The sequence below is a fragment of the Staurois parvus genome, unplaced genomic scaffold, assembly GCF_062004578.1.
Source record: "Staurois parvus isolate SC_StPar_1 unplaced genomic scaffold, SC_StPar_1.0 ptg000166l, whole genome shotgun sequence".
In the NCBI taxonomy this organism is placed as follows: domain Eukaryota; kingdom Metazoa; phylum Chordata; class Amphibia; order Anura; family Ranidae; genus Staurois; species Staurois parvus.
Genome location: NW_028317962.1, coordinates 4,977,325 through 5,003,293, shown reverse-complemented (window position 1 = coordinate 5,003,293; position 25,969 = coordinate 4,977,325). Strand labels below are relative to the sequence as shown.

The 25,969-nt window shown below is 40.2% G+C and overlaps 1 protein-coding gene across 1 annotated transcript in view; it reads right to left on the bottom strand.

The window, feature by feature from the left end:
- COP1 (COP1 E3 ubiquitin ligase) overlaps positions 1 to 25,969 on the bottom strand; it is a 266,316-nt gene that overhangs the window by 105,668 nt on the left and 134,679 nt on the right. Inside the window, exons 12-14 of the mRNA XM_089676332.1 lie at positions 16,792 to 16,935; positions 7,887 to 7,995; positions 6,004 to 6,085 (exon numbers count right to left, since the gene is read on the bottom strand). Of these exons, the coding sequence (XP_089532458.1) occupies positions 6,004 to 6,085; positions 7,887 to 7,995; positions 16,792 to 16,935 (335 nt within the window). The remainder of the gene's footprint in view (positions 1 to 6,003; positions 6,086 to 7,886; positions 7,996 to 16,791; positions 16,936 to 25,969) is intronic.

Below are 25,969 nucleotides of genomic sequence, written 5' to 3'. Positions count from 1 at the left end.
TGTTCAAGAAAAAAATTGTCATATTAAAAAAATTTGTGTCAAAAAATAAAATGTTCCATGGACCAAACATGCCTTTCTGCAGAACCCTTGGGGTGTCTACTTTCCAAAAAGGGGCCATTTGGGGGGGGGGGGGGGTTGTACTGCCCTGGCATTTTAGCACCTCAAGAAATGTGATAGGCAGTCAGAAGGTAAAAGCTACGTAAATTCATATATATATATATATATATATATATATATATATATATATATATATAGAGAGAGAGAGAGAGAGAGAGAGAGAGAGAGAGAGAGAGAGAGAGAGAGAGAGAGAGAGAGAGAGAGAGAGAGAGACACAGACAGACAGAGACACACACCATAGTTTGTACACACCATAACTTTCACACAAATTAATATACACGTATTAAGATTTTTTTTTTTTTTTTCTTTTTCCAAAGACATGCAACAGAATACATTTTAACCTAAATTTATGACTGAGTTTATTGGATATATTTTATAACCGAAAGTGAAAAAGTATTCTCAAAATATTCCTTTTTTTTTTTTTTTTTTTTAATAGCGCAAAAACTAAAAACCGCAGAGGTGATCAAATACCACCAAAAGAAAGTTCTATTTGTGTGAAAAAAAGGACAAATTTCGTTTGGGGACAGCATTGCACGAACGCGCAATTACCAGATGAAATAGCACAGTGCCGAACAGCAAAAAATAGCCAGGTCAGGAAGGGGGGTAAATCCTCAGGAAGGCAAGTGATTAAAGTCCTAAAACATAGGGGAAATGTGTGCATATTGTAGAGATGTAGTGAATTATTTTTGTTTTTATTTTCCCTGACATATACTTTAGAGCCACAGCAAGGATGCCCTTGTTCCACAGCAATCACAGTGGTATTGACTGAAGATTTTCCAGTGAGGTGTCAATATGAGCACTGCTGTACTGAAAACTATAATCAATTCAAAGCAGAATGTACGCAACTTGATATGGGGGTTTAAAATCAGACAGCAGAGTTGTGGTTTTACACCCCCGACTGTAATAATACAGCTAGACAGGGCTGTGGCAGTAGCTTTTTTTTACCTCAAGCTGTAGAGATTGACAGGCAGCACTGTCAAACTCATCCATTAAGTTCTATTCCCATTGAGTTCCTTCACCATAAATTGCCTTATAGCAATTAAAAATAAAAGTGAAAGGGGAAATAAATAGGCATTCAGGAATTCAGGAGGCAGCTGAATGATTTTGAGCCGCTGCTATACTGCCCGCTAGAAAGCGATCCACCACTGATCACTTTTTAGAGGGCCGTGAACTTACCACAAATGTGAAAGAAGACTTACTGAATGCCATTTATTTTTCTAAAGAACTGTTTAATTTACAAATACACTTTTTCCTTAAAAAATACTGTATTCCTTTGTTGCTTTTTGCACCCCTTAGACTTTTGGAAACCCCTTCCTGACTAAATGCGCTCCAATAACTGTTGCATGGCATCTCTCTGGGTGGTCTTCTGATGGTCAGACCATGGACCAGGCTCGCCTAATATGTGCTGAAGTTGCCAACTGTAGTGACCATCTGAAGCCTGTATGACAGGAAAACAAAGCAGGAGAGCCAATTAAGGGACAAGGTCAAAAGACTGTCACCCTAGGACAGGACCTTCAAGGCAGGATGAATGTACTCTTTCAATGAAAATGGCACATTTAAAAGTATTGTAAAGGCTTTTGAAATTTGAACACATTAAGTCTTTCATAATTTTAGTGACTGGGTTTGTATTTACTTTAAAGTGACACTAAATGATATCCTTATTTTCCAAAAATAATCTGTATATTTTTACTACTTAAACCCAAAAGCAAACATTTATTAAATTGTAGCTTACGAATTCTTAGATGTGGTGGCAACATTAATTTTCATTTTTAGACTTAAGTTCTTATGTTTTGACCTGGTGATCCAGCCAGTAAGTCTGTTGTTTTTCAAAAGTCCAAGCCTTCCAGCAGAATGTAGCATTTACAGAGATGACACAAACCATTTAGCACTGACAGGGCAGGGGTGCTTACACTGATCAGCTTTTATTTACTCAATTAAACCCTTCATAAGCACTTTTCTAGATTTTTTTTTTCTTTTTACTTTTGGGATAAAACTCTCCTTCCCCCAGACTGACAATGCTTCTGTCCAAAGGTGTCCCCCCCCGTGCTCCTATATCCAGTGTGGAGGAACTCTGAGACCTCATTAACACCATATGTGCTGAAAAAGTGATGTAAACTGACGCGCAGATTTCACCTGCAAATACATCAGTTTACATTGGTTTTCATGTGGACTGCAATGCGTTTTATACAGGTTGCAGATTCCTGCCAAGAAGAAATCTGCAGATGATACTAGTGTTGTGGTGTGAACAGGGAGAACAATTGATTTTGTTGTGCCCTTGCAGAATGCGTGCAGAAAAACAGACGTCTCTGCACCATGATGTGAACGAGCCCCTAATACAGGTGTGTTACTGGGCAGATCAAGTCAAAAGAGGGGGGAAAAGCCTAAAAAAAATAAAAATAATAAAAAAAAAAAAAAAACAAAAAAAAACAAAACATATGCAGCCACTACATCCAATGATTGGTAGGCTAAATTTTATTACATTTTTGGTTTTGGGAATAATACCGCATTAATGGCCCTATAATCCATATTTCATGAAGTTTTTTTAGGGCTCCTTTACACACATGGCAATACTGACACGCCTCTGAAAAGCAATTTATGCTCATCTAGCTTTTCAGAGGCCTTTTGATAGGCAGTGAGGATTCAATATGTTGCTAACTCACCATATGTTTTAACCCCCTAAATGAAGTACTACCTTCATGTGTTATGTTTGACAGGTAATGCCCACCAAATGTGAGGGAGGTTTAATCCCTGGCATGGCCGCGAAGCTTGGCGACTGCAGCATGTGTGCGCCACCAATCACTGTTGGGGAAAAAAAAGGGAATATGGATTTTTGAAGGCGGCTGAGAACAATAGAAGGTACTTTTTGAGTTAAGAATACAGATATTTCCAGAGTTTAGTTTCACTTTAAGTTAAACAGGAACAGGCAGACAATACTCTCAGCTCTGCATAAATACCAGAAAGCTAGAGAAAGCCAGGACATTCAGGAGAAGATCAATCAAAATAGCTGGATGGCCTAGGCTCTTTTAGATTGCTTAAACTAAAACACTTCATTAGTTAACCTGGCTGTGGCCTTTCGTCATTTCATAAGACACTTGCTAGAGCTTTCCAAAAGACTTGCTACAACATGTCAACCAGACCCACAGAACAGTTCTGTCGGGCTGAAAGCTCTGATGTTGATCTAAGAGGAAAGGCTGCCATGGAGATGTAATTGCGACCAATACAGTTGTGTCTCACCAATCAAAACAGATTAGCCAGACAAGGCCGGATGGCAGATGCAAGCAGGAGAGATGCCTCTCAAGTAGAAACGTAACAGCTGTAATATGCACTACGGGCAGTAATGACTTTTCACTCCACATGCAAATAAATCCCTGGGCCGAAAAATGAAGTCCAGTAGACAGAGTAGGTCAAAAGTCACCAGCTCAGCAAACAGAGCTTTTATTATTTAGACCTGCAGGCAAAAGGCATTTTTATCCATGAAAGATTTGACAGATGCAATTAAAAGAAGCAGCTATTTAGGACAGGTAAAGATTGAGGAAAAAAGTACTGGGAGAAAAAGCCCTCCAGCAGAACTTACAATTTTATCTGCTTCCAACCATTCTGCATCTATTGAATGGAAAAAACTAGACTATACATGAGACCTAAAGACTATACCATGAGACCTAAAGACTATACCATGAGACCTAAAGACTATACCATGAGACCTAAAGACTATACCATGAGACCTAAAGACTATACCATGAGACCTAAAGACTATACCATGAGACCTAAAGACTATACCATGAGACCTAAAGACTATACCATGAGACCTAAAGACTATACCATGAGACCTAAAGACTATACCATGAGACCTAAAGACTATACCATGAGACCTAAAGACTATACCATGAGACCTAAAGACTATACCATGAGACCTAAAGACTATACCATGAGACCTAAAGACTATACCATGAGACCTAAAGACTATACCATGAGACCTAAAGACTATACCATGAGACCTAAAGACTATACCATGAGACCTAAGGACTATACCATGAGACCTAAAGACTATACCATGAGACCTAAAGACTATACCATGAGACCTAAAGACTATACCATGAGACCTAAAGACTATACCATGAGACCTAAAGACTATACATGAGACCTAAAGACTATACATGAGACCTAAAGACTATACATGAGACCTAAAGATCTCAGAGTTTATTCATTTATTCATTTCAATGACCAGAATAAATGATTTATTTAATGAACATCCAAGAGCTTGACGTCTGTAAAAGCTCCTAAAAACTTGTAAAAGCTTTAGGCTGGCCATACAATATACAATTTTCTTGAGAATTTTGCTTTAGATTTGCCAAAAACCATATATAAGATGAAGTCAAACCTAAACAAAAACTTTCAATTGTATCCAATTAGGCAGGCCCTTGCACTACATAGTTGAAGGTAAATCTAAAGGAAATTGGGCAAAAAATTGTATAGTGTATGGCCAGCCTTAGACACTTTTACAAGCACCAGACAATATTTCTGCAAAAACACTACTGGATTCTAGGAGAGTTAAGTAAACGTCCTCTGTGTATGAGGCCTTAGTGATCAATCTGAAATGTGCTTTTCGAGAAATGCAGCTTTTGCTTCTGTATAACTGCCAACAAATTTGACACTTTAAGACTTTAGGACACTATGAATTGCCATTTCTTGATCCAGGAAAAATTATGTTGTTTTAGGTATCTATCACAGGAATATTTATTTGCAACTTTGGGCCCTTTTGATAACCCACCTCTTGATAATGTCAGGCTGATCAAAGTAAATCAGCCAATAAAATGAACTTGAGCTCACTTCAAGCTCTCTGTCACCAAACATAAAAAAACAAAAATAAAATAAAAAAACAAAAAACAAAAAAAAAAAAACAAACATACACCTAATATTAATAAAATAAGCTGACACTACAGTGCACTCTGCCATGCTAATTTCATTCACTGATGTACTCAAATAAAAGGGTCAGCTTGATGATTGTATGGTAAGCTGAACTTTCTCAAAGCTTCAGAGAAAGGTCCCCTGCTCAATTGCATACCGGACAGTTGCTTTAAAGCAGAACTAGAGGGTGGAAGGCTGCAGCAGTTTTTGTGACAATGAGCCTGAGAGTCCAAGTGCCAGATCTGAACATTGTCACATGACAATGAAAATCATTAACCAATAAGGCCGGTTCACACCACATGCAGTCCAGTGTTTTTTTTTTTTTCTGCATCAAAAACACAGGGACAGCAGGTTACATGGATTTCCATGGCAAAATTCACACCATTACAGTACATTCTAGTTCACTCAACAAAAGTGGAACATGCTGCATTTTTCCTGCAAAAAAACCCTGGAAGTTTTGGGGGGAAAAAAACAAGAGAAGAAAAATGCACTGGGACGCATTGAAAACACAAAAATCGCACATGCAGAAACACATTCAGAACACATCCGGACTGCGTTTCTGTAGTGTGAACCGGTCCTCAGTAATGTCTAACTGGGCAAAGTGACAGATTCTGTGTAACCAAAGGCGTTAAGTGAAGGTTGAAGGTGCACGCTCAGTGCAAAAACTGGTCCATGATCCTGCTCATTGACAACACATACACACAGTAAAAATGTTTTTTTTGTTTTGTTTTTGTTACTGGCACATGATGGCTATGTGCTATGGTCACATAACCCGCATCAAAGATATTCTTTAAAGCTTCCTATCAGATACTAAATAGCCAAATCATGAACACTAGCTAGTTCTGGAAACCTGCAACACAATGAACACTTACTAAGATTTCCAATCAACAGAGCTAAAAACAAACAATATGGTGAAATACTAATTCATTAGTTTACACAACATTAGTTTAGCTAGAAAAAACAAAAAAAAGTGCAACAAACCTTTGGCATCATCTGACCCGGACGCCAAAAGTTTGGGGTCCATGAGGTTAAAGTCCACACTCCAACACCTTTTTTCATGTTCCTATTTGTGAAACAAAATGCGAATCAATATCACAGTAGGCAAGATATCTTCCAGACCAAAAAAAAAACAAAACAAAACAAAAAAACCACTTCAATATAAGAAAAAAATTAAAGCATAGTATCTTCTAAAGCAATCAAGCAACTACTCGGAAAAGTGAACGCAGCAAAACTTCACTCCATAAAGTTAACTAAGCCCAGTTATATAAAAATAAACAAGATACAGTAGATAAGTCACCAGAATTTGGTGTACAGCAAAGCCCAAGCAAGCACATGGGAAAAGTGAGCGTAATAGTTCTTATTGTTTTATTACATCCAGTGTATATGTTTTAATAAATGGATTACACTATATGGCTTTCATTTGCAGTCTTTACAGGAGAACCAATGATGAGACCTGATTTAAACTTATAAGAGGAAGAAACAAATTGTGGTTTGTTGTAATGCTACAACCTTTCTAAACTGGGGAAGTGAGGAGAAGTGGTGAAATTCTGTGTGGGGAGCACCGATTGCAGATATTCGATCGGTCTATAGACTATTTGGTGTGATACAATACATTTTATCTTAAAACACTGACATTCTATACTTGATTTGGTGTGATACAGTGAAGCTGACACATATATATATATATATATATATATATATATATATACACACACACACACACACACATATATATATATAGATAGGCTGTTTATTGCAATTACTGTTAAAGTTATGACTAAGACTTCATTCGCACAACTCCAAAGTGGCACAATTTTCAGTGCAACTTTGATCCGACTTCACATTTTGGGTCAAAGTTGCATGAAAGTATTGCAAGCATCTTTTCAAAGTTGCTTCGAAAGAGTCGCAGTTTAATGAAAATAATGGGCTGTGACTTGTTGTGCGACTTTGATGCTCAAAGGCGCATGAAAAGTCACACGTGTGAATGGAGCCTAAGTGGGAAGAGAGCTGTAGATATTTTTGTATGGATATTCCTCAGCTGTTGGGTATATAAAAAATTACCTGTGGTAGCTTCAGCAGAGGAGAGGTAATATGTTTGAGAGGAGTTTTAGAGTGCTTGAGATTTTTTGATATCTATATATTTATTGCCGCTCCTTCCCCAATTTAAGGTAGTCATGCAGAGCACAATTTTTTCTCATTCAGACTAAATAAAAAAAAAAAAAAAAAATCAAAAGATTCCCCAATCCATGCCAACATTATGGATGGAGGAACCACCACTGCTGGCTATTGTTTCCAGGCAGCTGTGTTACATGTGGCAGCCTGAATATACTGCTGCTACTGAACAGTAACTGCATCCAAGCTCATCAAGGGCAGAACAAAGATCAGACAAGTTAGTATTAACTAGTGATATTGTTATCCTCCCTGAGAAACTTCAATTGTGGGGTCTGCGTATAGCTCAAAGACATTAGATTGCCACCACATCTGGCCATTATACTGTCAATTAATGTCTATTGGTAATTTGCAATCTTCAAGGATAGGGAGAACATGAACAAGTAGTGAATGTTTTCAAGGGTTACAGAAAAGAAAATGGTTAAATTACAAAAATGGAAAAACAAAGCAAACATAAAAGTACTAGAGAATAAAAATATTCCAGTAAAAAAAAAAAAAATCTCCTTAGGGTTTGTCTTTTCTTTTTTTTTTTTTTTAATCAAAAGATGCTGCTTTAAAGAGGCAACTCAACTGTGGTGGCATGACAGTTTTATATGGCTAAGTGTTGAAGACATCCTGCAGTTTATTACTCACAGTACAAATACACACTATACAAAAAGACTGGCTCCTGTTTAAACAAAGGTGTTTAGTGTTACCTGGTAAACTTTGGATCTCTGCCCTGTGAAGCCATCCCACAGAATCACAGTCCCTTCATAATCGCTGCTGGCCAGGAGGTTTTTGTGGTAACTGCTCCAACTTATACAGCTGCAAAAAAAAATAAAAAAAAAATAATTAAGTGATGGAAGCAGAAAATTCAGCCCCCTTTGAAGTGCAATGTCTATAGGGATGTCCTGTTGACTCAACGCCTAATACATGCAATGCACTGTGGGCCCTTTCAGCATGGGACAGATCCAAACATCTGACAACAACACCTACACTTAAGAGTGGAAAAACATCTCCAAGTTGAATCTGTCAGGGGGTTCGGTTTATTGTAAAATAATTGCTTTCTCGAAAGGCAGAAACCTAAAAAGCAAGCAGGTAAGCGCATTGTTCCCTAATGACAGGAGTATCTTGTATTATGTCTGGATTAATTTATCAGAGAATATTGCTTTTTTTCCACAGATCTGGAAGGTGAAAACACAGAATGCATGATATCATCTAATCTGGCTCTTCACACTTGTATCACAGAGTAAATTAGGTTATACAGCATGGAAAGGTGCCAAAAGAGGACTGAATTAAGACAAGCATAAAGCCAAATATAGAACAGGAAAACCTTTTTTCGTTGTTGAACCAATATTAGCCCCTTGAGTTCTGCTTCAATATCAACACTGGTATAACATATACGATTTCCTTTTTTTTTTTAAATGACTTTTCTTCCCATAATTTACCTTCAGGCCAAGTGGGACATGTATAACACTACCAAAGCTGCATGAAATGGTCATCTTTTTATGTATATAAATTTGTCTTTTTTTTTTTTTTTTTAAATAACACCTCTTCTGCAGCTGCACAATTACTGGAAGTGACTGTTCCAACTCACATCACTTACATGTATTAATCACATACCGTTATCAGGAAACAATATTATTTACAGCATATCTAAACCAAAAGATCAAACATTTAATACGTTGCTGCTTACAAGCCCCTAGTTGTGGTGGCTGAACTTGTTCTCTATTTTCAGATTTTGTTTTCATGTTATTTTCATCTGCCTGTAACACTTCCCCTCCTACTATGACAACACTGCTCTTTTGTAGATAATATGTGGTAAGTAAGCACAGTCATTATAATGCATGAATTCAGAACACTTTCACCTCGCCTCTTCTCCATAACATAAAGGGGCGTTGTTTTGTAGTCAACACAGTCCACTGGGAACAATGCAATTTGATAAGAGTCAGCAGAAGGATTTTATTTGCACTTAAACAGATATAACAATGCTTTTAATGATGCATTTAAACACAACAAAAAAGGAACAAAGAAGAGAAGTGCATTGTTAGAGTTTACAAACACTAAAAGGAAGAGATATGGAGAATGATTTAGTTTCCTAGAGTGTCAACTGTCACTCCAGTGTAAAAAATAAATAATTATTCCTCGAACATCTGAGGAACACTTGAGAAATTCCAACCTGTGTATGGGTATGGGTACCAAAACACAAAATCAGCTTAAGAGGTAAGTGGGTGACTATTGGTCAGGCTTGGATGTGACGTGTCCCTCTGCAGAGTCCGACCCACTGTTGCATGTAAAACATTCAGGTATGACTTTCATGCAACTTTTGAGGGTTAACATTGAAGTCTATAGCCCTCACGTTGCATGAAAGTGAAAACAAAGTAGTGCATGAACTACTTTGAACTCGCTGAAAATTAAGTCGCACATATGCAGTGGGTAAAATAATTATTTGATCTCCTGCAGATTTTGTAAGTTTGCCCACTTACAAAGAAATTAAGGGTCTAAAATTTTTTATTATAAGTGTATTTTAAATGATAGAGACAGAATATCAACCAAAAATCCAGAAAAAAGACATGATACGTTATAAATTGAGTTGCAGTTCTGTGAGTAAAATAAGTATTTGCTCCCCTACCAACCAACCATAATTCTGGCTCCCACAGACTGGCTATGTGCTCGTGTGGTACACAGATTAGTCCTGTCAAGAAGGTGCTCCTAACGTCAGCTAGTTATGTGTATAAGACACCTATCCACAGAATCTTTCTTCCATTCAAACCTCACCATCATGGGCAAGAGAGACCAAAGAACTGTCAAAGGACGTCAGGGACAAGATTGTAGACCTGCACAAGGCTGGATGGGCTACCAGACCATCAGCAAGAAGCTTGAAGAGAAGGAGACAACTGTTGGAGCAATTATTTGCAAATGGAAGAAATACAAAATAATCATCAATTACCCTTGGTCTGGTGCTCCATGCAAGATTATGCCTCAGGGCGATGAGGATGATGATAAACGTGAGGGATGAGCCCAGAACTACATGGGAGGAGCTTGTGAATGATCTCACGGCAGTTGGGATCACAGTCACCAAACAAACCATTGGCGACACAATATGCCACCATGGATCGAAATCTTGTAGCGCCCATAAGGTTCCCCTCCTTGAGAAGGCACATTTACAGGCCCATCTGAACTTTGCCAATGAACATCTAAATGATTCAGAAGAGGATTGGGAGAAAGTGCTGTGGTCAGATGAGACCAAAAGTGAGCTCTTTGGCATTAACTCGACTATGTGTTTGGAGGAAGAAAAATGCTGACTAGGACCTTAAGAAGACCATCCCTACAGTCAAGCACGGAGGTGGAACCATCATGCTTTGGGGCTGCTACAGGATGACTTTGGCACATTGAGGGGCCAATGGACCAGGCCATGTATTGTAAAATCTTGGGAGAACCTTCTTCCCTCAGCCAGAACACTGAAGATGGGCCGTGGATTGGTTTTCCAGCATGACAATGACCCAAAACATACTGCCAAGGCAACAAAGGAGTGGCTCAAGAAGAAGCACATTAAGGTCATGCAGTGGCCTAGCCAGTCTCCAGACCTTAAGCCTATAGAAAATTTAGGGAGGGAATGAAAACTTTGAATTGCCAAGCGACAGCCAAGAAACCTTAAGGATTTAGAGAAGATCTGTAAAGAAGAGTAGATCAAAATCCCTCCTAAGATGTGTGCAAGCCTGGTAACCAACTACAAGAAACAGGTTACCTCTCTGTTTGCCAACAAGGGTTTATCCACCAAGTACTAAGTAAAGTTTTACTTGGGGTTCAAATACTTATTTTACTCACTTAACTGCAACTCAATTTATAACATTTGTATTATGTGTTTTCTTCTGGATTTTTGACTGATATTCTCTCTCTCTCTCATTTAAAATACACCTACAATAACAATTATAGACCCTTAATTTCTTTGTAGGTGGGCAAACTTACAAACTCTGCATGGGATGAAATAATTATTTTCCTCACCGTATGAATGTAATCATTGAAAAACCTGGAGTACAACTTGTCACGCGATTTTGATGTCCAAAGTCGCATGGCAAGTCACACAAGTGTGAATGGGGTCTCAGCTAAGAAAAGGAAATAACCCTTTCACTGTGAATGCCACTATTAATTACAAGATACCATGCTTCTATGCAGATGCTTATGTCCATACACCCAAAGATGAGTGCTGGCTTCCTAGTGGTTCGTTCCCCACCTCGGAATGTCAATATTAATGTTGTTTAAATGAAAAACTGGCAGTTGCTACTAGGGCTTAAGGGCCAGACAGAAAAAGGAAAATTACTTGGTCAATTGCAGTTGAATGTGCCCAAATAGAACAAGCTGTGAGACAATATACAGGAGAATACACCAACAGGCCTTATTTTGAAAATTTACATTTAGGAGGTTAAACGAAAGTGCAAATAAATACAAGAACAAAAACTTACTATATTGCAGCTTACCAGTCCTTCAATGGGGTGGCTGCATTAAATTTCTATTATCAGGCTAAGAACACTTTCAGCAAGTACAGCATATGCCTGCTGATCTTACCAGAAGTGTCCTTGTTACTTCCCAAAAACCTAAAAGAACGTACCTTACCTTTCTTTTGTAAAAAAAAAACTGATCTCCCTAACCCCGTGTGTTACAGATAAAGAAAACATATTAAATGTCCAGCCTGGGTGGGAACTGAGACTCCTCTCCAGAAATACAGTGGATGAGTGAGTACATGCACCCAGGGACCCAGGGAAGTGTGTTATTTGCAGGATTACCATATAACATTTTTGTTTTGGGGTTAATATACACTTTAAATAAAATAACTTGAAATAAACCAATAGCACTTTAATTAAAAAGCATTTGAATTATTTTTATATTTACCTCTTGATAACAAAATTGGTGACCACATTATGATTAACTCTCCTCAAATGGCCCTTGGTATGTGGTCTTAAGTCTTTGAAAGTCTAAAATCTGGAAATGAAAAATATTCCAGCATCTCACTCCAGGCAGTGCTTTATAACCAGACAAGTACAAAGTCAAGGAGAATGCCACAGAGGAAAAAGACTGTTTCTAAATTTTAGCTTCTATAACAGACAAATGAGTTATCCGCTGCTTGCATTGTGTACAGTTTTACTCTTCTCCACATCAATCCTCTAGTCTTTTGTGAGCTGGTGGCACCCAGCTGAATGCAGTATGCTCCTTGTGCCCAGGATACAGGGAACAGGGAGAGATTTCTTCAAAAATATAAAGGTTGTTTGGAGGAGGACACGCTCTCTTTTTAAAGCAAATTGCAAGTGCTATCAACATGTTTCAATTTATACACCATGGAGCTTATTTAATAGAGTAGTGCAAAGAACAGACAACAGCCAGCAACTATACCCAGGGATATTTGAGCTGTAGTACATACTAAAGTCTTGAAGCACAAACATCACCCCCATTTGTAGAAGTGGGGGTGCACCTTTATGCATAAAACTTAAGAGTGGTTAGCTGTACTCTGGCTTCAAGCCATACAGGCCAAGTGGGAGTTAGGCTTTGAAGACCTAGGGGTAAATACTGCAGAATTAGATGAGGAAGGGTGGGATTTTTCAGATCCCTCTGCAGACCTCCTGATTTCAGTTAGGAGCACACTCTGGCCACCCAGTGTTGCCAATCACAATGTCAAGAGCAGAGCCAAAGAGACAATGTCCCTCAAAAGAGTAATCAAGTCAGTTACTCCGTGGATGCAGCATCAGCATCCCAGTTATGTCGGCAGAGTGCTCCTATGGATCTGCACAGGACATCAGTCCCATGCAAGACACAAGTTTAGATGCTTGTAACCAACCATCAAACTAAATCACAAGGCTCTGGACATTTGCTCCATCTACTTTGTAAAATAGGGACCTACCCCAATGGTGGAGGGAACACATTTGATTGACTCCACTCATGTTGTCATGGTTTAACAGATTAAAGTCACTGCCAATATGGAAAATAAGACAAGACCGTCAAGTCAAACTGGGATTTAAGTAAGGACTGTGTCAGTGGAATCCTGAAGGGAGAGAACTCCCTGAAGCAGTCTAGTGATATTCCTGTTAAGGTGGGTCACAGATGTAACCATGGTGGGAACAGACCACCAATGTACAAATTACCTTTCTAAAGAGAAAAGTTCTAACACACTGCCAGGTGGGGCCCAGAAACCTTCAATAGCAGCTCTGAAAGACCCAAGGCCAGAAAAATTAAGCTGATCCTCTAGATGCCGAGTAGTATGCACAGCATCCATAAGGCTCGAAGCAACAAAAGCACAAAGCTAGAAACCGTTGGATACTACACACGTACTGACAACATTCAAAAAGAAAATACAAAAGATCTTTAATGGAAGAAAAAAAAAAAATATCACAGTTGTTACCAACAACTTAAAGTGGTTGTAAGGGCTCAAGATTTAATTTTTTTTTACCATCATGCATTCTATGTGCCCTAGAGCCAATGAAAAGAGAGAAGTGGTGGAGCCAAGCTGCGTGTGTGTGTGAATGGACACGAGCCTACAATCCTGCTTGGCTGCCCCCATAGCAAGCTGTTTGCTTTGGGGACACTCAGCAGGAGGGAGAGGCCAGGAGTGCCGGCACGGGACCTGAGAAGAGGAGGATCAGGGCTACTCTGAGCAAAACCATTGCACAAAGAAGGTAAGTACAAATTTTTTTTTTTAAATTGCAAAAAAAAAAAAAAACACATATAAAAAGACCAGAGACCCAATTATTGAAACCATAAAAAAACCCCATCAAAAACATTTTTAAAATGCTTTTGGTTCTTTTGTGTGTGTCTGTGTGTGTTTAGGTATTTAGGTGATCTAACATATTTTTCCCAAATATTGCATGCAATCCTGAAAATGTCAATTCACTATCACCTTATGTGGCATTAATCTTACTTTGCAAGTTGCACTGTGCACTACATGTGTCAGCATACCCAATCTCTACACTCATACCGTGCACCATTTTATTTTTTCAGGTGGGTTTAATAAAACTTTAAAACAAAAAAAGTCTTGCATGGCTGACTAATGGCTACAGGAATTTATACAAAACTGACTGACAAAAAAATCCAACAATTATAAGGTTCTGTCCATGCCACATTATAGAATTGCAGTTGATGTCAGAGTGAGAGGTTGTTAAGGTTTAGGGTATATTTGCTCATTACTCTAACTTTCAATGACATATGATCCCAGAACTACAGAACACAATACTTTGATTCAAACTAAAAATAAAAGTTGAAGACCGTTCTGCAAGGACACGTACTCTCTGAATAAATGTAATGTCAGTAACTCCACCATTCTAATAAAGAATCGGCACCTGTCTTGTCAAGTGACTTGATTTTTGATGAACTAGAAGAATAATGGAGATTTAGTTTTGACATTTACTGTGGATACCTGCACAGTGCCCTCTAATTACAACAGACAAGGTTAAAAGATGCAATGTTATACAGTAGTAGGATGATCCGCCAAGTGACCATAATCCACATTCTTTGGAATGATTAAACAGGCAGTATACACCAAGTTGATTTAGACTTTAAAAACAAAGATCCATAATTACTAACACTCTACTATATATGGAATCTTGCTAAACTTATGTGTCTGCAAAAGGAGCTGGAGGAATGCCACAGTAAATGAAAATGAAGTGCATTTCCCAAGGGTCCATTCTGTGAATACAGATTGGAAGGAGACAGGCGATGGATGTGTTCAGGAAGCAGGTGAGAAGAATGGGTGATCCAGCTGGTATGTGGCTCCGCTCCAAGTACACTGCTGGTACAGAGGAGGCAGTCAGAGCTGGGGGACACAGCTGGCATACTGCAGATTAGTGCTCAGCGAGCTCAGTTCAGCATTGAAGGGAGCAGACATGTATCACACTCTGATTTGAAAAGGAGACAGAGCGGATTGTGGAATATGTCCTCAGTGCAGCTACAGACACACAAATAGGCAGCAGCTTGCTGGGACTGTACATAATAAGCCTGGACCAGTCTATAGACACATTAATTAAACACAGACATGATTTCCAGACAAAGTATTTCATTTCAACTAAACTACTGGGGGAATTCTTTTTGCAACAGATAAATATTCACTCTACAAATTAATTACAGGGAGTTACTGAGGCAGCCCAAAAACTTGTTAACATTAAACATAATCACGTTAATAAAAATAAAAGAAAATGGTGGACTAAAGGAGGTTTTTTTATGCTAGGAGAGTCACCCAATCTGGCTACAGCTCAACTGAGCGATAATATGGTGGTGCGCAGGTGCGCAGTTGGTGGCCAACTTTAAAAAGTAAACTCAGAAACCATATAAAACCTGTCTAGTCAGCCCCCATCCCCAAGTGATTACAATACTTCTCTGACAATGCATCCATCTTCCTCATCTGGTAATCAGCAGGCATCATCCAGGGTCAGCTTCTACTCCTGACTGAAGATACTGCCAAAATCATGACCTGGTTATGTAAATTCTATTGCACTGAACACCAGTGGATAATGCCAATCAAGGATTTCTAGCAGGTTTTGAAAACACTAGCAGTGGTTGACTTCCTAAGCTTGCCCACTTGCTGCAGACATTACAAAGGAGTCCTGCAGCTCCTCTACTTTTAGGCTACATTCACACTAGCTTTGTCAGCAGGTGTCAGAAAGGCGTTTGGAAAGCGTTTTTAATGCTTCTCAAAAGCCTATGAAAATTGTGCACATGGCAGCACACTGTGCTGTCCACAAGGTGGTGTTAGCGTCGCAGCAAAACTGACGCCTCGTGCCGAGTCAGAAGGAGTTGAAGCCTTCCATTCAAGTCTATAGTGCCGCTCCGCAAATGCCTGGTACGCGCTTGCGGTGCGGTTGCAAGGCGTTTGCGGTGCGTTAATACCGTTTAACTTCATTATAGGAGTTTGTGGTGAGGTTTTAACGCTTGGCAAACACCTATCAACCGCTTCAAAACCGCACATAGGGGGTTTTGGGAGCATTAAAAATGCTTCCCAAACGCTATAGGGGCATTTGGCAAGAGTTAGAAATAAAGTGTGAATGTGCCCTTAAAGCAACCCCTGCCACTACCGAGTCCGCTTTCTGAACCAATCTGTGGTTGACAAGCAGCTACAAAGTGATAATGTGCATCCTCACCACCTGTTTTAACCTTGAAAACCCCATACCACCATACTATAACCATGTGCATTACACGCAGTTGCATCACTGTATTATTCACTTGAACCGGTCTGGTTTGGCGGAAGCACTGCTCACCGAATGTGAAGCAAAGCATAACAGTATTGGCAACGTGTTTTTGAGCAGCGGCATGTTTGGTCTAAAGCGGGCAGGAAATAGGTGGCACAATCACCAGTTTTTACTACCCTCCTTCATTACCACCACAAATCTGCATTCTGAGAGGACTAAGGTCACAAGTGTACAATTAGTCCGGGAGCCACTGCCTCATAATGATGCGCTGTGTGGCACATTGTTGCCTTAAAATGGACTGTTTATATCCAACACACACACACAAACAAATGTAGGTTCAGCTCCCCAGCAATTCATCTTATAACTATTTGTAGAAAACTGTCAACTATTACAGCATCCAATTTAAAAAGGAAAAAAAACATTAAAATATCACATTAACAAAATTGTCTCCTACCTGATTTTAGAATTACAGGTCATTTCATTCTCTGGGTAATGAATGTCTACAGCGTCCTGGATAACTGTACCATACTCATACACCTTAATCTTCTTAGTCACACCAGCAATGGCAAAGTAATCACAGTCTCGGTCAAACTCTATGCTGCAATAAAATAGAATTTTGGGTTATAAAATAATAAAAAAAGACTTTTTAAAATTGAATACACAAAATGTTAATGTGAAGTGTTAGATTGGAACAATGACAAGCAATGCTGCCTTTCAAAATGGAGGTCCTTGGTTTACTTCTCACAAAAGGCACAATCTTCATTGAAGTCATACTGAAAACCTTGGCTTACGAGAGTTTTGCCAAGATGCTCTACTTTCCTTCCAAGACACTCTAAAGGGTAGCAATTCTAACAAAGTTTCCATAGAAGGGGTAGAGCCTGGAGATATCACAAAGGGGGCAGCACTTTAACACAGCCACAGTGAACGGCACTTTGGGTGATTCAGCTGGGGAAGGTAGATAAACGAACGCTGGAGCGAGAGCTGTGACTGCCATATGTCTACATGGTGCTATGTTGCACGTTTAACATATTCACAAAAAGAACATTGGGGAACTTGAGAAAGTACAGAGAAGGGCAACTAAACTGATAAGAGGCATGGAGGGGCTCAGCTATGAGGAAAGATTAGAGGAACTGAATTTATTCCCTTGAGAAGAGGAGATTAAGGGGTGATATGATCAACATGTATAAATACATCAGTGGTTCATATAGTGAACTCGGTGTAGAGTTAATCACCCTGAGGTCATCACAGAGGACAAGGGGGCACTCTTTACATCTGGAGGAAAATAAATAAATCTCCAAACACAGAAAGGTTTCTTCACAGTGAGAGCTGGGAAAATGTGGAATAGACTTCCTCAAGAGTTGCTTCTGTCCAGCTTCAAAAAAAGGCCTGGATTGTTTCTTAGATACACAGAATATAACTGGATACTAACATTTATAGGTAAAGTTGATCCAGGGAATATCCGATTGCCTCTGGGGGGATCAGGAAGGAATGCTTTTTTCCCAGCAGGAGCAAATTGGATCGTGTTTGCTAGGTTTTTTTTGCCTTCCTCTGGATCAATTGTGGGTATAGGATTATAACTTTTTTTTTCTATGGTTGAACTGGATAGACTTTTGTCTTTTTTCAGCCAGACTAACTATGTAACCACTTGCCATCCTGAGGATTTACCCCCTTCCTGACCAGGTCTCTATTTGCTATTCGGCGCTACACTATTTCAACTGATAATTGCGCGGTCATGCAATGCTGCACCCAAACAAAATTTACGTCCTTTTTTTCTCACAAATGGAGCTTTCTTTCGGTGGTATTTGATCACCTGTGCGCTTTTTATTTTTTGCGATATACACAAAAAAAACGAAAATTTTGAAAAAACAATATTTTCTCATTTCTGTCATAAAAAATATCCAAAAAGCTCAAACTTCGTCATAAAAATTTAGGCCAAAATGTATTCTGCTACATGTTTTGGTTAAAAAATCCCAATAAGTGTATATTGATTGCGTTGTGTGAAAGTTATAGCATCTACAAACTATGGTATAGATAATGGAATTTACAAAGCTTTTACTTTCTGACTGCCCATCACATTTCTTGAGGTGCTAAAATACCAGGACAGTAAAAAAAAACCCAAATGATCCCTTTATGGAAAGTAGACACCCTAAGCTATCTGCTGAGAGGCATATTGAGTCCATGGAAGATTTATTTTTTTTTCCACAAGTTTTTGGAAAATGACAAAAACAACTTTTTTTTTGTTTATTACACAAAGTTGTCATTTAAATTATATGTTGCTCAAACAAGCCATGGGTATATGTGGCGTTACACCCCAAAATACATTCTGCTATTTCTACCGAGTACAGGGATACCACACGAGACTTTTTGGGAGCCTAGCCTCATATAGGAGCCTGAAATCCATTGACCACTTTGAAAGCTTGAAGGTGTGTAACTTCCTCATTTCTCTTCCTCACTACCTGTCACAGTTTGAGGCCCTGAAATGCCAGGGGGTAATCACCGGCCAGGACCCGGTGATTGATAACCGTGGCCGTGAATGGTGGCGCGGGTAGGGAATGCCCCCTACCAGGAAATGCAAAATTACATTTATATACTGTATGTGATTTTGCTCACAGGGGCTGCCCTGTAACAGTATATCTGCTCTAGGGTTGTCCTTAAGCGGTTAATAGATTTCTCGTTTTTATTTTTGGTAAAAAAAAAAATGTTTCTAAACTTCTAGTGATCTCTGCTTTCTTTCTGCTTCATCCAGGAGAAGTTGAAGCAGGAAGCTTCTTTGAGGTATACAGCATAGTGGATTAATGGAGCACTGTTAGCCTTTGCTTAGACAAAGTCACTAAGTGGGGTGAGCGGCTTTCCAATTTGAGATGGAGGAAAAGCACTTATTTGGATGGAGTAATTTGGAATAGTCACTGAATATGAAGAGACATTGAACTGTGACAAAGAATTGACTTGCTTATCTTGCATTGTTTGTAACTAAACGCACATAGGCTATAACGAAGTTTGGAACTTGTGCTAAAAGGACTTTATTTAGTGGTAAAGTTACAGGTGAAAAAGGAAAAAAAAAAAGTAGCAGTCCATCACACTTATTTACCTTGCAAATGTAACAAAAAAAATCTAGGTGATCATCCATCCTAGGATACCAGTCGATTTTTGCACCCTTTTCTAAACCATAATGTTTATATACCGTCCTCAGGATGCTGACAGATACATATTGGATTTGTCAAAAGAGATCATCAGGTCTAATGCAAATTATAATGAAATATATATATAAATATATATACATACATACATATATATATATATATATATATATATACACACACACACACACACACATACATACATACATACACACATACACACACACACACACACACAATTCATTTATGTAAAAGAAAAAAAAAAAAGTTTCCCTACAGACCAATAAGCAAAGAATATTCTATATCCAAAATGAGGAATTAATTTAATCTTAATGTCTCGCATGCTTTCATTTAGTTTACTGGCAGGGCTGCTGTGCCATCCCTGTACATTCCCGATTCCTTTCTCTCCCCCTCCCACTCACTGTCCTTACAGATGAAGAGGCTGATTCAGCAGTGCTCTGTGAAGACAGTTCATATGAAAAAGAGTTTGACTTGCAGCAAAAATCAGCATCAGATTGCTGAAGATTTATATCCCCTCTGCCTGTAACTTATGTGAGTAGGCAATATGGGAATTTATAAAAGGATAACTAAGCCTGAAATGTATAAGTAAAAAAAAAGGACAGTTCTTGAATTTATACATATGTATGAAATAAATTACAGGAACTCATCAGACCAGACACATCTGAGAAAGTTTAGATCATGGAGGCAGCACGGGGCTATGCTAATCACACTCATCAGCTGCAGAATACCTGCAGGATGTGTTACTGGCCAGAGACATTGGACACTTGAGTATATTGAGTATCAGTAATGTAGATAACCTAAAACCAGATATGAAAATTAATATAGAAAGTTTAAACTGAATATATAATGGAAAAAAATGCAGTCAGAAGTTACCTGCAGTGAGATAGAGGTACCTGGATGTACCCTACCCCTTTATTTTTTAAGCATCCCTATTGCTCTCCCTAGCGATCAATAACGTCAATGACCAAAAAGGAAGTCTTGGGAGGAAGGAGGGCAGGGCAGGGCCAACCTCTACTTTTAGCCCCATTCACATCTGAAGAAATGGCCACTGCCCCAATCTATAACTGGCCTTCACAGCAAGGAGCACATGGAAGGGCAATGCATGTCAAACGATAAAGAAAAAATTCCCAGCTCAACTTAGTGAGCAGATTACGAACAAACCGAACTGTCTCGTAACAGCTTGCGTTAAAAACAGGGGTTTATTTAGCATACATTTGCAAATACATGTGAAAGATGCAGAGCCCCTTCATAGCACCCCAATATTCTGCAGTACCTAAGTTTTAAGAGCCTCCATAGTAGATTGTAATCTCTGCATTTTTACCATATGCTCAGCATCAGTTGTTTAGATTTGTGACACTTTTACAAAACAAAAAAAACCACACACCTAGGTTTACAAATCATCTATCTAAAGTATAAGTTCAGCTTAAAAAAAAAAAAAAAAAAATCAAATTACCGTATATACTCGAGTATAAGCCGACCCGAATATAAGCCGAGGTACCTAATTTTACCACAAAAAACTGGGAAAAACTATTGACTCGAGTATAAGCCGAGGGGGGAGGAATAGTGCCCCATCGTTGGTGTCAGTGGGGGGAGGAATAGAGTCCCCATCGTTGGTGTCAGTGGGGGGAAGAATAGTGCCCCATCGTTGGTGTCAGTGTGGGAGGAATAGTGCCCCATCGTTGGTGTTAGTGGGGGGGGGGAATAGTGCCCCATCGTTGGTGTTAGTGGGGGGGGGGAATAGTGCCCCATCGTTGGTGTTAGTGGGGGGGAGGAATAGTGCCCCATCGTTGGTGTTAGTGGGGGGGAGGAATAGTGCCCCATCGTTGGTGTTAGTGGGGGGGAGGAATAGTGCCCCATCGTTGGTGTTAGTGGGGGGGAGGAATAGTGCCCCATCGTTGGTGTTAGTGGGGGGGAGGAATAGTGCCCCATCGTTGGTGTTAGTGGGGGGGAGGAATAGTGCCCCATCGTTGGTGTTAGTGGGGGGGAGGAATAGTGCCCCATCGTTGGTGTTAGTGGGGGGGAGGAATAGTGCCCCATCGTTGGTGTTAGTGGGGGGGAGGAATAGTGCCCCATCGTTGGTGTCGGGGGGGGGGAGGAATAGTGCCCCATCGTTGGTGTCAGTGGGGGGAGGAATAGCGCCCCATCGTTGGTGTCAGTGGGGGGAGGAATAGCGCCCCATCGTTGGTGTCAGTGGGGGGAGGAATAGCGCCCCATCGTTGGTGACCCCTGCTCCAGCCTGGGCTCGCTCGCTCCCTCCCTCTCCCATGGTACACACTTACCGGTCAGATGTCTTCCTTCTCCGGCCGCTCTCCTCCTCTTCACTCGCTCGATCTTCGCGGTTCCGCTCGGCTCCTCCTCTCCAGCTCCACCTCCTCGCCGGTGATTGGGCGCCTGTGTGCCTCTCCTGAGCTACAGTTCCGGCGGCCAATCACCGGCGAGGATTGATCCCGGGGGTGTGTCCAGATGACAGGGACGGCATGTCATCTGCAGACATTGACTCGAGTATAAGCCGAGGGGGCAGTTTTTCAGCACAAAACTCGGCTTATACTCGAGTATATACGGTATGCTTTCCCATATGGGTATAGCAGTATAGTGTTCTAAACCTGAAAAGGAACACAAGTGGGATGCTAACCTAAGTGCAGTATTAAAAAGAACAAGTTTATTGAAATTAGCCAAATAACTACTCACAACTGGGGCAACTAAATGATAATTTTTCGAGTCCCAGAAGGATACAGTGAAGGAAATAAGTATTTGATCCCCTGCTGATTTTGAATGTTACTACACGTGAGAATCTTGTCAATGATTTCCAGGCAGCTGGGACCACAGTCACCAAGAAAACAATTGGTAACACACTACGCTGACAAGGATTGAAATCCTGCAGTGCCCGCAAGGTCCCTCTGCTCAAGAAAGCTTGTCCAGGCCCGTCTGAAGTTTGCCACTGAACATCTGAATGATGCTGAGGAGGACTGGTTGAAAGTGTTGTGTTCAAATGAGACAAAATCAAGCTCTTTGGCATCAACGCAACTCGCCATGTTTGGAGGAGGAGGAGGAATGCTGCCTATGACCCAAAAAACACCATCCCAACTTCTGCTTTGGGGTGTTTTTCTGCTAAGGGGACAGGACAACTGCACCGCATCAAAGGGACGATTGACGAGAAAATCGATTTTTCGACTGATCATTTCTTTGTGGGAGGGCAAACATTCAAAATCAGCAGGGGATCAAATACTTATTTCCTTCACTGTATATGCAAAAGCCGGTGTGTATCCACTGGAGCTCAGGCATAGAGGATATGATGTGAACGCGGGCCATCAGCTGAGCACACCGTAACCACTGTGGAAAGCACGGAAGACCGGACCAGAGGCAATATCTAATGAGAACACGAGGATGAGTCAAGTGATGCATTTCAGAGCTTCCGCTTTTTCTTCAGACCCGATAGGACGGCTTGGTTGTCACTCTTTATAAGGGATTATGTGAGAAGATGGGGCTGAGCACAATATAAATTTTACAACCGGAGAAATGCACAGAACAGATGAAACATCATCTGATCTGTCTGTGTTACAATACACCTACCATTTTTAGACTGAATAGCAACCAATAATTCTAAAGAAATGTATGTCTAACAAATTATGCACTGATTTGCATGTTCATGACGGAAATAAGTTTTTGATCCCCTTCACAAAACATGACAGTACTTTGTGGCAAATCCCTTGTTGGCAATTACAGAGGTCAGACGTTTCCTGTACTTGGCCACCAGGTTTGCACACATCTCAGGAGAGATTTTGGCCCACTTCTTTTGACAGATCCTCTCCAAGTCATTAAAGTTTTGTGGCTGACGTTTAGCAACTCAAACTTTCAGCTCCCTCCACAGACTGTCAATCAGATTAAGGTCTGGAGACTGGCTAGGCCACTCCAGGACCTTAATGTGCTTCTTCTTGAGCCACTTCTTTGTTGCCTTGGCCATGTGTTTTGGGTCATTGTCATGCTGGAACACCCATCCACGACCCATTTTCAATGTCCTGGCTGAGGGAAGAAGGTTCTCACCCAAGATTTGAAAGTACATTGCCCCGTTCATTGTCCCTTTGATGCGGTGCAGTTGTTGTGAAAAACATCCCCAGAGCAGAATGTTTCAACCACCATGTTTGACAGTTGGGATGGTGTTCTTGGGGTCATAGGCAGCATTCTTACTCCTCCAAACACAGCGAGTTGAGTTGATGCCAAAGAGCTAAATTTTGGTCTCCTCTGACCACAACACTTTCAACCAGTGCTCCTCTGCATCATTCCGATGTTCAGTGGCAAACTGCAGACGGGCCTGGACATGTGCCTTCTTGAGCAGAGGAACCTTGCTGGCACTGCAGGATTTCAATCAGCGTAGTGTGTTACCAATTGTTTTCTTGGTGACTGTGGTCCCAGCTGCCTGGAGATCATTGACAAGATCCTCACGTGTAGTTCTGGGATGATTCCTCAGTGTTCTCATGATCATTGACACTCCACGAGGTGAGATCTTGCATGGTGCACCAGATCTAGGGAGACTGACAGTTGTTTTGTGTTTCTTCCATTTGCGAATGATTGCACCAACTGTTGTCACGTTCTCACCAAGCTGCTTGGCGATAGTTTGTTAGCCCAGTCCAGCCTTGTGTAGGTCTACAATATTGTCCCCGACATCCTTGTACAACTCTTTGGTCTTTGCCATGGTTGAGAGTTTGGAATCTGATTGTTTGATTGCTCCTGTGGACAGGTGTCTTTTAGACAGGTAACAAAATGAGATTAGCAGCACTCCCCTTAAGAGTCTGCTTCTAATCTCAGCTTGTTACCTGTATGAAAGACACCTGGTAGCCAGAAATCCTGCTGAATGATAGGGGATCAAATACTTATTTCCCTTATGAACATGCAAATCAGTGCATCATTTGTTAGACATGCATTTCTTTAGAATTTTTTGTTGCTATTCTGTCTCTCAATGCTACACTACACTTACAATTCGATTTTTAGACTGATCAGTTATTATGGGGGTGGGGCAGTTGTTGGGACCAGCGCCCCTTAGTGCCACAGAAAGGCGCGCAGCCCTGTTCTTTTGGGCCACACATATACAGTGTGTACGCTCTCTTGTCATCTATGATAAATTACGTAGCTGTAACAGGGAAAGTACACAATGCGCATGTGTGGCCCAAAATTACAAGACAGCACATTTTGTTATAAGACGTTATTTTAGTTCATGAAGTAAAGACTGGCCATACACTAAGATTTCTCTTGTACAGCCCCATATGGGCAGGTAGAAGAAACTCAAATGCTGGCTATTGTTTTGACAGCTAGAAACCCACGGCTGTCAGAATATTTCAACAGTGGCTGCATCTTATTGGATTCAGTCACTGTACAGACAACACTTTTCCACCTGGCTCCTTTGGTTTTCAGGTCAAATGATGTTGGATATGAGGGTGCTAACAAGGCCACACATGGATTGAATTTGAGTCAGTTCATCAGGGATTGACCGAAATTCACTCCATCTCTAGCCAGCTTTAGTGCCTCATTTAGGTACATTAATTTCATCAGTCATTTTCTCGTGCATAAAGATGGTCCCCTAATAGAGAGAACATAGCAAAGATCAAAGTTAAACTAAAATACTGCCCACCTAATTTAATGCAAGTTACATTTTAGAAGACTTTCATGCTGGAAAAGGTTAAAGAAAGGAAAGCGATTGAGTTTGGGAAGAAAGCACGCAAGGTTGGCAAGAAAGCAGTCAAAAATGAATGCAGTATCAAAGCAATGAATAGCCAGAAAAAGATCAGTGGAAAACTGCTGACACGTATTGCTTACTGTGCCTCTCCCTATTTATTCCACACCACCTAGATTCCCTTTAGGGCACCTTTTAAAGAGTTGCCTAGTAAGCTGCTAAGCCATACATCAAACTTTACACCAAACTACATTACCCAACTACTTTCAGATCCAGCACCTATGTACATTGTTCAACTACAACTAGGGTGCCCTTAGTTTACAAATAACCAGTGGAAACCCAGGAAAACACTGAAATAGTGGATGAAGATTCATGGCCGCAGCAAAGCAAAGTTTTATAAACTCTGGTAAACAAAGTAAAATTACCGTACACATGTAATGACTCATGACAAAGTTAACAGTGAAGCTGTGTACCAGACACTATACACCCTGTTCCAAGTTATTATGCAAATTCTATTTAAGTGTCACAAAGATTAAATATTTTGTTTTTAAGTTTAACTCATGGATGGCATTGTGTGTCAGGGCTCTTTTGATCACTGAAAACAATCTCAGACACCTGTGATAATTAGATTGGCAGGTGAGCCCAATTTAAGGAAAACTACTAAAGGAGGGTGTTCCACATTATTAAGCAAAGCACCATTATGTGGAAGAAAAAGGATCTCTCTGCTGCCGAAAAGAGTGAAATAGTTCAATGCCTTGGATGAGGTATGAAAACATTAGATATTTCACGAAAACCTAAGCGTAATCATC